Here is a 14,226-nt window from a genome sequence, read left to right as displayed (position 1 = left end):
ACATAGAATATCATACTAATTTATCACCATCTTACTGATGGACAAGCTAAAAATTACAAAATTATTTTCTAAATTTTTCTTCAGATATGGGATTATGAACTCCCACTAATAAAACTATGATAATTATAAAATTACTAGCTTCACTGAATTGACTTTAAAGTTTAAATGGAAGGATTGTATTCCAAAACTACCATTACCATGTTCTACCAACTTGTAAATTCCTTAACCTCCTCTAACGTTAGGGAAAAAAAAAAAAAGGGTGAGATATTTCAGAAAGAATTGGAAGGAAGCTCTTAGGTGTTGAAATAGTAGTGTTAGCAACAGCTCATCTTGTTCTATGCATTAACAGGTTGCAAAATTTATAACATGCGTAAGAATCATGCCCAGAGCTACTGAGGCAACACTTAATTTAAATCAAAATATATATAGAGAAAAGTAGCCTTACATTTGCCAGATGTAAAACTATGTTTTAGTAATATTCCAAAGAAAAGGCCACTGATTATAATAAATAGTTCCTATGTATCAGAGAATTAAGATGTTAAAAATGACTTGTACATTAGCATCCTCAGAAAGAATATCTTAACCCACTTTTACGTTTTTTCATTCCAAAAATAACTCTTTTTTTACTTAGAACATTCCTAGATCTCTGTATGAGAATATTTGTTCCTTTCTGACCAAAGTCATCCACTTTATTTATTACAACAAAAAATTGTAAAGATCTAGAAAATATATATTATTATCCCTGTAAATATGTCATCATATAAAAACATACCAAATAAGAAAATCACTTTATTCAAGTAGTCTTATCTTCTACCTACTTGTCTTGTGATGTCTGATAATACTATAAGCCCAGGAGAAAATTTTTTATTTCGGTCAACAGTGATTTGCAAACTCCTTCTAGTACCTTTTTTAATTGCAGACTTGGAGTAGTATGGCTAGAGCTGCTTCTGCGTGCCCTCTATATGCTAGACATTCTGCTAAGTCTGTTAATGAAATAGGTATTTTTTCCATTTACTAAATAAGCTTAAAAAAGACTCAAAGTTGACACACTCACATACATACAGTTTATAACTCCATCCTTTTCTGCTTTCCTATCATCTTTCTACTTCTATTTCAGTCACCAGGGTGAAATAGCTAAAATAGCCAATAATTAATGTTCAAAGAAATTAAAAAAAACATACCTGATATGTATGATAATCTCTATACACGAGATGGACTTTGGTAGTGAGTGTTTTCTATCATAATATCAGTATCCTAAATATACATTTTGTGATTTATTTTCCTTGTCTGGCTGCCTTTCATGTTCCCAGATAGATTTTTTTTTCTTGTAAGTAAAGGAAAATACATAGTATACTTAATTTAGCTGAAAATCTTTCACAGGATGGCTTTTGATAAGAAAACGGAGGGATCTATTTCAACTTACTCCCGTTTTGTACAGTTTTCAGAGTGTCTTGAGTGGTTCTGTGATCCGACAGGAGAACATGGATTATTAATAACTAGATTTTATAGCAACTTTGTTCTTCGTTTGGTCAAGCATCGCTCACTCCAGAATGCATCTGAATTTCTGATCATCCTTGAATTTTTGTGTTTTGGTCCCAGACCTTCATATTCCTTGGATGAAACTGGAAACATCCACAATCTCAAAGTCTCCCCAGACTAAAATGGGTCCTTTGGGACAAGGCAGGTTTAGGTAGCCAGTACCTTCAAAGCTGACCTAGAGTTCAGAGATGGGAAAAGATGTTCAACATGTTGTTTACATAATAACATTAATTTGCTGTGGTATAACATTTTTTTTTAAGTGCTATCCTTGCAGCAAGGTAGCTGTAGTGTCACTAAAAAATTTAAAAATAGAAACCAGAAGAAGTAATTTTTGATCCTAGTTTTGCTACTTCACTAGTATTGCAGCTTCGGGCAAGTCACTTGCTTCAGTTCTCAGAACTGTAAAGTAGGGATAGGACTGACTCTGCAAGCTCCTGAAAGGCTCAAGGTAGAGTCAGTAAAGGAAAGCGTTTTTCAGGTGTTACAATGCGAAGTCTTGTTATTAATCATCCACATATAAAAATTCAATAGTTTTTGACACAGTGATCTTGATTACTCAGCATAAAGACAAAAAGAGCTCAAAGACCATGGAATATTTATAGACTCATTATAGTGATAAGGGAATTGAACATTCCCTAGTTGAGTCATGTGATCAAGATCATCAAAAGCACAAAAAGCCAGAACTCTCAGCTTGGAGCAGGAAGAATTCTGCTTCATAAACGGAGCCTTAACCAAGACACAGGTGGCTCCCATTTGTAACATTCTTAAGAAAAGGATCTCCATTACCCTCCCTGGACACTGATTTTATCTGCACTGGTGTTTTTTTCTTTACCAGGAACAGTAACTCTCCTCATGTCACCCAGATACTAAGTAGCCAAGCCAGGGATGTGAACTCAAATCTGCCTGGCTCCAGAGGCTGAGCTCTTAACCACTGTGGTACTTAATCACACACATGCTCAGCCTCCCAAGAGAAAAGGCAGGCGAGGGGGTGGCAAGCCTTGCCAGAAGGAAATGTGCTGAGACTTGTTAGATTTTATGCCTGGAAAGCCAGAGTCAGTGGCTGCCTGGCTCAAAATTGTACATTTTGATACATGGAAACTGACAAGCAATTAAGAGTTTACCAAGCTCAAGACTTATAAAAGGACAGACGTAGTTCCCAGTTACAGTTATAATTTAATAGACAATATTAAAATGCTAAACACCAAGAGTTTGTTGATTGTATTATGTCAAATAGATACATATTTGAATTGACTTTTCCTCTTAGCCTTTTTTTTTAAAGAGAGGAAATATCCATTATTTGAATGGTGTTTAAATTTTAAATCACGAGGGTATTTTTAACGGCACTGATACTTTAATGACATAAAAGGGCTTATTCTCTTCCAATGAGTAAGAAATTTACTGCCAACCAGTAACAGATTACATAATCTAGTAATAGAAATTCACTTTGACAAAAGGACATCTTAAAGCGGGAAGGAGGGCTTCCCTGGTGGCGCAGTGGTTGAGAGCCCGCCTGCCGATGCAGGGGACACGGGTTCGTGCCCCGGTCTGGGAAGATCCCACATGCCGCGGAGCGGCTGGGCCCGTGAGCCATGGCCGCTTAGCCTGCGCGTTCGGAGCCTGTGCTCTGCAACGGGAGAGGCCACAACAGTGAGAGGCCCGCGCACCGCAAAAAAAAAAAAAAAAAAAAAAAAAAAAGAGGGAAGGAGAAAGTGGGTTTTAGACAACTTGGTGCTGACATATCTGAATCTGCAGCTTAGAACTTGGATGGGCACTGAAAACTTGGCCCTCCTGCATGCCCATTGTACTAAATATTTTACACATCTGCATGCCTGTGCACGTTTCTCCAGGCCTTACCTTTATCCTGGAAAGTATGCATGTTAATAAGAGAGTCTTTGCCTAGAAATGTATATGATGATATAGAAATATAGTGCCATTTATAAGAGACATAGCATATTAAACTCAGGCATTTCTTCTTTTGATAAGTAGGACTGAAAATACATTTAACTTTATCCTTTGGGAGAGAAGTAGACTCCTACAGGTTATTGACCAGTTTCCTTTAACTTTCATTTGGTTGAGTGCCACAAAAATATTACTGATGATCCCAGTGGTCTGTGAGCCCCTCCAGGGCAGAGGCAATATCTTTGCTATCTTTTGTTTCCCTAGCACAATGCTTCGTATTGCAGACATTCAATAAATATTCCCTTTATTGAAATAAAATTTAATTCATAAATATATAATCTACTTGAAGTCTGTTATGAAAAAAAGTTCAATGATTGTCCAAGTTTCAAAGTATAAAATCTGATGAGTTTAAAGCTCATTGAAATTGACCAGAAAGCACTATTTCTGTACTTTTAATCTCTAGAATGATTATAAAAATAAAAGGTATAACTTGATAATACAATTATAAATCCAAACATAGAGCCATGAAAAGTGTAATTTATATTTTTACTTTATAGACAGTAGTGATTTTGAAACTAACTCCATCAGGTTACCTTGTGGAAAATGTCTTCTCTCCCTACTAGAACAAACTCAACTTTTATCTGTTCTGTTTACAATGGTCTACTGGTCCCTCTGAATTGAAAAGTGTTTCTGCGACTTGAGGTCCCACTCACCTCTTACAAGTACCCTAGGAGTGGAGTCCTTAAGGATTCCCTTACTCCGTAATTCATTCCACATATATATGCGGAGAGCTTCCTGTATTCTGCGCTGTCCTTGCAGGACACAAAGGATAAAATGTGGCCCCTTAAGCACTCCAACTCTTTGCTTGTGTAAATGAGTAACTGAAACAAAGTGTCATGGGGCCTGGTCCCACCTGGCAGAATCTAAAGGGGGCTAAGAAAAGGAAGGGCTAATTCTCCATGTGCAATCCAGAAAGTCTTCCAGAGGATATAACACTTAGGCACATGAATTAAAAATGATTTGATGGAGTGGGCAAGGGAGATTTCCGAACAGAGAGAAATTGAGCAGAATCTTGGAAACTTGGACAATTTTGCAATAGGTCATCACAAGGAGAGGGAAGGATGGATGTGTGGGGGGGTAGTTTTCCACTATCACGTACAAAGATTTATAGCAACTTTGATTACTGTTTTGCTAATGAACTATGTAACCAGCAGACTACAGGGGGGATAGTTTAGTGTCTTCCGTATGAGAACATCAAGCCTAGCCTATTAGGGATTCTGAAAGTTGTCAAATATAATTATATCTAAGGTAGGCTAAGTAATGCTGGACAACAAATCACTGCAATATTTTAGAAGCTTACCCCAACACAAGTTTATTTCTTGCTTTATGCAGATTCTGTTGTAGGTTCTGGGCTCTCCAGGACAGCTGTGCTCAGGATTGTACAGCATGCCAGGATCCTTCAGTCCTGTGCTACCTCCATCTTAATATAAACTTCCATGATTGCAGCAGCAAGGGAAGAGAGCATAGAAAATCCAGCACTGGCCCTTAAGTGATTCTACCAGGAAATGAAACATTTCATGTCTGCTCACATTTACTTACTAAAGCAAACTTACATCATGATACCTAATTTCAGTGGGGTGGAGAGTATAATCCTCCCCTACACCTAAAACCAGAAAGAGGACAGAAAAAATGGGTAAGCACTCCAAATGCCTTCAGCAGTTATGAAATGTTATGCTTGGGTTTTATGGTCAGATTAGATTCATGGAGTTAATAAAATTACTAGCATGCCATAAATTAAGGCTGAAACTAAAGTTTAATCTTCATCTGGTGATTGAAAGCTACAGACTTTAAGTAGTTTCTCTATTACTCAATGTTTACATTATTGTCTGTGTGAGCAACTGTAAAAGCTAGTCACTCAGAGGCTAACTGATTCATGAAATTGTTTAAACTGTGTTTAGACTAAAATCCAGATGGATTTAAATGAACTGATTTGATTAATATTAAGTAAAATATTAAAAACCAACTTTTTCATATATGGTTTTGATATTGTAATCCAAATAAGCTACTTTTTTTTTCTTTTCATATGTAGAGATACACTGAAAGGCATATATTATGCACAGGAAGGAATAAATACTGATGTCTGTCCATAAGAGACAAACGGCATATTACTAAGTATTTAGTATGTTACTTCGTTTCAGCAATCTTTTTGGTTGCTACAATGGATATATACCTTAAAGAGCATTTAGTCAAGCATTGGTCCTAAGTATCAATTTAATTTTTACCACCTACCAAATATTATTCTATCAACTGGTTGAAGGGGCTAACACAATTGTGTTACATGATGCTAATACCACAGTAGAGCCTCTTTTAGGACGCTCTTTCACTTAACCTCTCTACTACAGTTTATTGAAATATTTTAATTTTTAAACCGTAAAGTTAATTTCTTAATTAATTTCACGTTATTTTTTCTGAACGCAAGCTTTTAGACCCGTCAAAAATGGCTTGCACCTTACAACAATTGGCACGTTTAATAACATAAAGGTATGCAAATATACCTGTTTGTCAGGTGTAAAGAATCACGTAAAGAGCATGCACGTGGGAACTAAAATGTATAAACAAGTACACAGTTGTCTAAGGGATTCCTTTCTTCCCGTAAAACTTTCAAGAGGTGTATAAAACCTATCATTCGATTCCTAGTTTACAGATTGTCATCAGACATAATATTGTCCGGTCACAGCTGTTACAGGCTTAAAACAAAGAACGAACGAAAGACATATACGTCTGAAGACAGGGCAACCTTAAACCTGCCACCAATTATAAAGATCACAGTGTCACAGGTGTGCTTTTAGCAGAATAGCAACCTTAGAGGTCAGGTTGGGGGAGGGGAAGCACCCTGGACGGGGAAGGTCAGACTGCAGGGAGGGCAAGCTGCAGGCCCTGTTCCGCCAGTTTCTCCCGGCACTTCCGCGGCGCCCGGGTCCTCCCCTCCGCTCCTCGCAGGGCAGGTACCCTCCCTTCCTCCCCACCTGTACGGCTGGGGAGCGCCGGGCTTCCCGAAGCGACGCCCTAGCGGTGGGAATGGGAACACGCTGCGCGGGAGCCTCCGTTCCGTTCGGCTTCCCCAGCTAGACCCCAGAGCCCCGAAGCCCCGGGGGAAGGAAATTACCACTCGCCCACCCCCGCCCCGTTTCTCTCTCCGGCTCGCTGCCTGTCTCGCTCCGATGCCGCCGAGCCCCGTCGCCACTTCTGGGTGGAGGTCCGGCGGAGACAGCTGCGAGCTCCCGGGCTCCGGGGAGGGAAATGGGGCAGGGTGAGTCAGCCGGCCCGGGGAGAGGCTCTATCGCGCCCGGCACCCGCCCGCGGGGTAGGGGAGGCGCTGGGCTGAGCTCGCGGAGAGGCTGCCGCTTTCCCCTTCCTCCCAGTCCCGGCTTGAGAGCCGAATGCGAGCGCGCGGGCCGGGGGAGGGAAGAGTGGGAGAGGAAGCCGCGGGAGAGAACAGGCAGCCACTGTTTCCTTTTGAAAAGAAAGTAGGAGCCCTGGGTGGGAAAAGAGAAAGGAGCCCTCCCAACTTTTCTTTGCGAAAAGTTTTCCCAGGGCGTTTTGTTTGAGAAGCCCGGGATCGCGCTGCCGCCTTGGCGGCTGTGCCTGTGCGCCTCGCCCCTCGCCCCGCTCCTCCTCCTTCCAGCCTGGGTAGCTCCGCTCCCTCCCCAAGAGGCGCCAAATGGCTACCCAGTAACCTCACGGGGCGGGGGCTGCAGCGCCACCTCCAGCCGCCGCGGCTCCCGGCAGCCGGTAGACCCTCCGGCGGCGCTGCCCGCGGGTTGGGAGCCGGGCCCGCAGGTGGAAGCGCAGCCGGGAGGCGGGCGGGTTGGTCCAGGGCTAGGGGCGGCTCGGGCGGGCTCTTGACGCGCGGCCAGCCCCGTTCAGGCCTCGGGAAAGCGTGCGTCCCGCCCTGACCCGCCGGCCTCTCCCACTCCAGCAGTGACGCGCCGCCTAGGAGCCGGAGCCCGCGCAGCGCCCCGCAGGGCGATGGACGGCCGAGCCCAGCGCGCGCAGGACGTCCCGGCGGCGCTCCAGCCGGCGACCCCCGCAGGGTAAGCCTCGAGCGCCGCTCCACCGCCGCTCACTGGCGAGGGCGAGGGCGAGGGCGAGGGCAGCCGGGCCTCCACACGGTCACCTGGCTGGCAGGTCGCCACCCCGCCGGCGGCCAGATTCACCCGCCGCAGAACACGCGGACGACGAGGCTGCTTCCTCCCGGCCTCCTAGGAGGCCGCCCGGGATGGGGGCTCGGGTAGTTTTTGATTGCTTTCCTACCGGGGCTGCTCTGAGTTGCTCAAGGGCAGCTGAATGCCAGGAATTGGGTAAGGAGTCTGGGAGCAAAAATGGTAACAAAGGGCCCCTTGTTGGGGCTCTGGGCGAGCGGCGGGACGATACCTGTTAGTGAGCTCCTGGGAAGGGGAAAACAGTTTTCTTGGCCGGTGGATGAGGCCCAGCAGGTGGAGTGTCAAGGTGAATGTAAGGAAGGGGCTTTCTGCGAGAGGGTGGAGGGCGACAGGAAGGTGTGCCAGCTGTCAGCCCGCATGACAGTTCCGGGACACGGCCGGGTGCGCGCCTCTGATTGTCTGTGGCCGATTGCTAGTGCCAAAGCCTAGCGCAGAGTCAGACCGCCAACACACGATTACTTTTCTTAGTATCCTCACATGTTTAGGTGAGATTGGAGTGGAAGGGGCTGTCACATGGTGAGTTAATATTAAATGGAGCACGTCTTCCTGCCAGATATGCTAATAATCACCTTGCTAAGCGTTTGGGTAAATAGTAATGAGAACAGGTAGTTCTGCAAGAGATGGGAAGAACCTGAAAATAACCTTCGTCTTGGTAAACAGTGAAGGCTTAACATGGGCGCTAGTTGAGCTCCTGAAGTGGGAAAACCCTTTGGTGAAGTGTAACTTTTTCCTACAAGTGTTCCCCCAACTCAGTTTTTCTGATAGTTAATTCAAGCACAGAAATGCACTCAAGAGAATATGAACATTTCAGAAAAGAAACGTTAAGGAAAAAGCGACTTTGTAAGCTAATGAATGAGATTTGTACAGTCTTCCTGATTTGAGAGTAGAGAAGTCATTTTTCCCTGGAACATGACATACGTTTCCTTAGAAGCAAGTCACAGCATGTTTATTCATCAGAGACCATGCGAACATTGGCAAATGTCTAGAGGAAACATGGAAAAGTCTCAAAGCAACATGACTAATATAAAAGATATTTAGTATAATGCTTACGTAGAGGAAACACGTAGTGTATGAATTAATTCTTTCATTTTGTTCCAGTTATCTTCTCCCCTCTGCAAATAGCCATATTTCTGTTGACTTCCGTTTCTATTCTTTCCCCAGTTTTTCATTATTTAGATATTATCATATATTCTTTCATATATTATCACATTAGGATGTATGAGGAAAGAAATACATTGGCAGGAAGATATTATAAAAGCATGGACCTCTACATGGAGCTGCAGGAATACTGAAATGTACTCAGGTACCCCAAAATAAGATAGTATTAGACTGGTGGATTTAAAAATGGATTACATTAGGTACTATTTAAAAAGAAAAGAAAAAGAACCCAGCATATGCACATACACAAAATACACGAATACACTTGAGTGTTTAGAAATCATATAATGCTTGTGAGTAAAACAGGTGAGAACAGATGGCTCTGACATGAAGGAAACGGAGCTTTCTAGTGATAAGCACAACTATAGTAAGACACTTTGGATCTTACTTTTGAGGATTTAAAGGTTAAACCGAAATTCTTCAAAAGAATGTACAAAACTGCTTTATCTAATTTCTCAAATATGAGGAAAATACTTTTTAGAAATTTGCCCTTCCCTCTCCAAATTTAAGGAGAGACATGTGGAAAAATGCTTCAACATCTTATCTGAAATAACCCCCCCTCCCCCCGTATCATTTTACTTTGCATTATTCAGAGACGTTAACAATATCTGAAAGGTATAAACATAAAAAGAAAAATTACTTCTCTACTTCGTCTTCTTTCACTTGTCTGTCTTGTCCCTTTGGCATATCCCAAGTGCCTATTATGTAATATTTGTTGAATATTCATTATTCAATATTACTGTTGTTCTTTTTCTCAAAACCCCAGAACATTAAAAAGGTTTTAATTGTGGGAAACAAGAATTATCCTAGATATAAGGTTTTGGGAGGTGGCAGGGAGCAGTCCCAAGCAATATGTTATAATAAAATGTTAGGTTTGGAAAGTAAATTCTTTACTATAAAACTAATTAAATCATGACTCATTAATAGCCTATGAGGCCTACTTTAGACCTTATCCTTGGATATTACTGCTCTAAAGAAGCCGTCTGTGTAATTTTCCAAGTTTTACATCCTTGTAACATGTCATTTTAAAGAAATTTAGTGCAACTCCTTCTTTTACAAATGAGAATCTGAAGCACAGACACAGTGATTTTTACAGGCCTAGAGCAAATTAGTGGCAAAACCTGAAGGAAAACCCAGGATGTTAGTTGCCGAGTTCATTGCACTAATTGCTTTTAATCTTTTCCAGACCACAATATGATAAATTTCAGCTGAGTACATTATCTTTAGAACTGCTAGTGCTGGTGTTTTTATTTGACAAAACACACACACACATATATTTTTTTAATGGTAGAATTTTTTTTTTGGCTGCATTGGCTCTTTGTTGCTTCGCGCAGGCTTTCTCTAGTTGCGGCGAAATGGGGCTCCTCTTCATTGAGGTGCACGGGCTCCTCATTGCGGTGGCTTCTTGTTGCAGAGCATGGGATCTAGGGCGTGCGGACTTCAGTAGTTGTGGCACATGGGCTTAGTTGCTCCGGGGCATGTGGGGTCTTCCCGACCGTGTCCCCTGCATTGGCAGGTGGATTCTTAACCACTGAGCCATCAGGGAAGTCCCGAGATGTATATTTTTAACTCTTTGAAATTTAAATGTCAAAAATGTAGTTGACCTTGCGTTGAGGCACCTTAGTGTTTTGATTCTGAAACAAATTATCAGGACTGGTTCAGGTATAAAAGCCTATTTCTTTATAATTTTGCAGAATTGTAACTATGGAGTTAATTGAAGGCATAGTAAAAATTAAGAAATGATTTAGCAGCTGCTTTCTTAAGCTTTTATTTGGATACATTATTGGTTCTAAAGTACTGATTGTATAAACTGAGTTCTTGTTAGCTAACATTTACTGGCTACTTAGAAGTTGAATGCCTTAGCTGAGGTTTTAACATAATCACCTGAGTATCTTTTAAAACAAATACCCATGCTCTCACACTCCTACCTATTCTAATTTTAATTGGCCTGGTAGGGAACAAGGGCATGGAGAATTTTAAAATGCTGCTAGGTGATTCTCATATGCAGCCAGATCTGAGAACCATTGATTAAGTCGGTATCACCAGCTGAGAAGGAGATGAATCCATAAATGGAATGGAGGCTGCTATTTAACATTTTTAGGAAACTCAAAACTAACTTTCAGCTTTATTTTGCCTTTTGAAAGATTCCATTTAGGTCCTCTACGGTACTGTTTAAAAAAAATTTTTTTTTTTTTTTACTCCTTTTTGAGGAAGTATGTTAACTCCATTTTATGATTTTGGAACTGAGGCTCAGAGAGCTTAATTAACACACTCAAGGCCATACAACACTAAGGGATGCAAGAATAATAGAAACAAGGTCTGATACCCAAACCTGTGCTCTTCATCACTAGGCCTGTTACCCAGGATGTTTGCTACCATGGATTATACTGAATGGATTATTTAAAGAGGCTTTATAGATGCATTGTCTTGATTCTTCTTAAAATTATATTTATAGTATATTACAAAAAAACTCCTACAAAATCAAATGCATATAAAAAAACCCTAATGCCTAGCATTTAAAAGGAACTTAATTATTTCTTTAAAGTCATAATTAACATTTTCATGTGTTTAGGTTGATTTAATTTAACATAGTAAACTGACAGCCATTTTGTCAGATGACATTATGACATAGCTGTACTTATTTTTGCTCTTAGGCAGCTATTAAATTTATTATAGCTTAATTTCAAAAGTATAGGATTTTTGACCAAATAAGAAAAATGAAATTGTTTATTAAGACAGTGCTAGATATTTTGTTCAAAGTCTAATGTCCTCTGAATGTGTTAGAGGATAATTTAATAACATTATCACCTAACCTTATTATTGAAGTGCCAATTGTATTTATATAATAATAAATGCCAAGCTTTATGTTACTGAGACAACTGCTCTTATGTAATTAATTAGTCAAAACTTGTGAGCCCTTATTTTATATAAAACACGTTTTTCTAGGCACTGGGAGATTGCCTAGAAATTCTGATCTTAAGAGCTTTATTTTAAAAAACTATCTGTAACTATGCAGGAAGAAAAAGGAGGGAAGGTGCTGTTAGTGTAGAAGTGGTACTTTGATATTAACCTTAAAAGCATATTATGGATATGCTTAGGACTTAAAATGCAGTATCCTAGCTCATTGGTCAGCAAACTTAGACTGAGCAAACTATGTCCAGAAGGTTGAAATGGACCCTCTACCTGTTTGTCTTTTATTCTTCTCTCCAATTTTTTAAATTGTGGTATAATTTACATAAAATGTAACATGTTAACCATTTTAAAGTGTATAGTTCAGTGGTATTAAGTACATTAACATTGTTGTGCAACGGTCATCACCATCCGTCTCCAGAGCTCTTTTCATCTTGCGTAACTGAAACTCTGTACCCATTAAACACTAACTCCGGGCTTCCCTGGTGGCGCAGTGGTTGAGGGTCTGCCTGCCGATGCGGGGGACGCGGGTTCGTGTCCCGGTCTGGGAGGATCCCATGTGCCGCGGAGTGGCTGGGCCCGTGAGCCGTGGCCGCTGGGCCTGTGCGTCTGGAGCCTGTGCTCCTCAACGGGAAAGGCCACAGCAGTGAGAGGCCCGCGTGCCGCAAAAAAAAAAAAAAAAAACACTAACTCCCCATTCTCTGCTCCCCCCAGCCCCTGGCATCCACTGTTCTACTTTTGATCTGTAGGATTTTTGACCACTCTGGTTACCTCATATAAGTGGAATCAAACAGTCTTTGTCTTTCTGTGACTGGATTATTTCATTTATTATAATATCCACAAAGTTCATCCATGTTGTATCATATATCAGAATTTACTTCCTCTTTGAGGCTGAGTAGCATTCCACATTTTGCTTATCTATTTATCTGTCAATGGACACAGTTTGCTTCCTGTATTTTAGCTGTTGTGAATAATGCTGCTAGGAACATGGGTGTTCACATATCTCTTTGGGACCCTGCTTTCAATTCTTTTGAAGTAGAATTGCTGGATCATATGGTCATCCTATTTTTAATTTTTTTGAGGACTGCCATACTGTTTTCCATAGCAGCTGTACCATTTTACATTCCCTAAAACAGTGCACAAGGCTTCTGGTTTCTCCACATCTGTGCCAACACTTGTTATTTTATTTTTTTTGACCGCAGCCATCCTAATATGTGTGAGGTGGTATCTCATTGTAGTTTTGATTTGCATTTCCCTAATGATTAGTGATGTTGAGCATCAGATCATGTACTTATTGGCCATTTATATATCTTCTTTTGAGAAATGTCCATTCAAGTCCTTTCCCTATGTTTCAATTGGGTTTGCTTTTTTTGGTTGTTGAGTTTTAGGAATTTTCTTCATATTCTGGATATTAACCCCTTATCCTCTACCTGTCTTTGTAAAGGGTTTTATTGGCACACAGCCATACCCACTCATTTGCATATTGTTTATGGCTGCTTTCATATTATAGTTGAGTAGTCCAGGCAGAGATATTATGGCCTGTAAGCTAAAAATATTTGCCCTCTGTCCATATACAAGTTTGCTGATCCCATGGGCCAACTTAGGAAATTCGTAAATGAAGTAGTGATTATTTAATTCAAAATCTATTTACTGCAGGGGGGGACATATAAGTATTGAACTTCAATATAAATTAGAACAAAATGATATTTTGTTTGCATAAAGCAAGATATTTCTTATAGCAAGAGATTTGCAGAATGCTGATTAGTGGTCGTTTTTTATTCCCCAGGTGAAGACTTAGGCTTGGCTTGTTGGCAAGCCATGTAGAATTTTAACATTTATTTGACATCAGAATATATTTTATTTATTTATTTATTTATTTTTTGCAGTACACAGACCTCTCACTGTTGTGGCCTCTCCCGTTGCGGAGCACAGGCTCCGGATGCGCAGGCCCAGCGGCCATGGCTCACGGGCCCAGCCGCTCCGCGGCATGTGGGATCTTCCCAGACCCGGGGCACAAACCCGTGTCCCCTGTATCGGCAGGCGGACTCTCAACCACTGTGCCACCAGGGAAGCCCCCAGAATATATTTTAAAGAGAAGTTCTAAACTTGTGCTGGAGACACTTTCATGAAAAATGACTGAGGTCATTTTTGGTCATTTGGTCATTATATGATTAAGGTGTTTAGAACTAAATGTGCCTAGGAGAAGCTGGACCAAAGTTAGAAGGAATTCCTGTCTGGTTTTTTTCAGCCTATACCTATTTTATGAGTTAAGCAAACTGTCTTTATAATTTTCAGCAAGAGTTTTTGTTGTTGCTCTTAAAGATATTTCATATCCTTAAGCTTTTAGTGCTCTAACATTAGGGTGACAGTTATTAGAAGACCTTTTTTTTATGACTTTGCTAAATTTTTTTCCCATCTGTTACAATAAAAACAAACTAAAAGTATGGGAGAAAGAAGTTTCCCATGACTATTTATAAAGGGCCAAATGTCTTCAGTT

The 14,226-nt window shown here is 40.9% G+C and overlaps 1 protein-coding gene across 1 annotated transcript in view; it reads left to right on the top strand.

Annotated features, from left to right (window-relative positions):
* Positions 1 to 5,127: 5,127 nt before the first annotated feature.
* COBLL1 (cordon-bleu WH2 repeat protein like 1) overlaps positions 5,128 to 14,226 on the top strand; it is a 163,067-nt gene continuing 153,968 nt past the window's right edge. Inside the window, exons 1-5 of the mRNA XM_065880142.1 lie at positions 5,128 to 5,131; positions 5,918 to 5,979; positions 6,291 to 6,443; positions 6,568 to 6,748; positions 7,418 to 7,506. Of these exons, the coding sequence (XP_065736214.1) occupies positions 5,128 to 5,131; positions 5,918 to 5,979; positions 6,291 to 6,443; positions 6,568 to 6,748; positions 7,418 to 7,506 (489 nt within the window). The remainder of the gene's footprint in view (positions 5,132 to 5,917; positions 5,980 to 6,290; positions 6,444 to 6,567; positions 6,749 to 7,417; positions 7,507 to 14,226) is intronic.

Source organism: Phocoena phocoena, chromosome 7, assembly GCF_963924675.1.
Source record: "Phocoena phocoena chromosome 7, mPhoPho1.1, whole genome shotgun sequence".
Taxonomy (NCBI): domain Eukaryota; kingdom Metazoa; phylum Chordata; class Mammalia; order Artiodactyla; family Phocoenidae; genus Phocoena; species Phocoena phocoena.
This window is presented reverse-complemented; position numbering and strand designations above follow the sequence as displayed.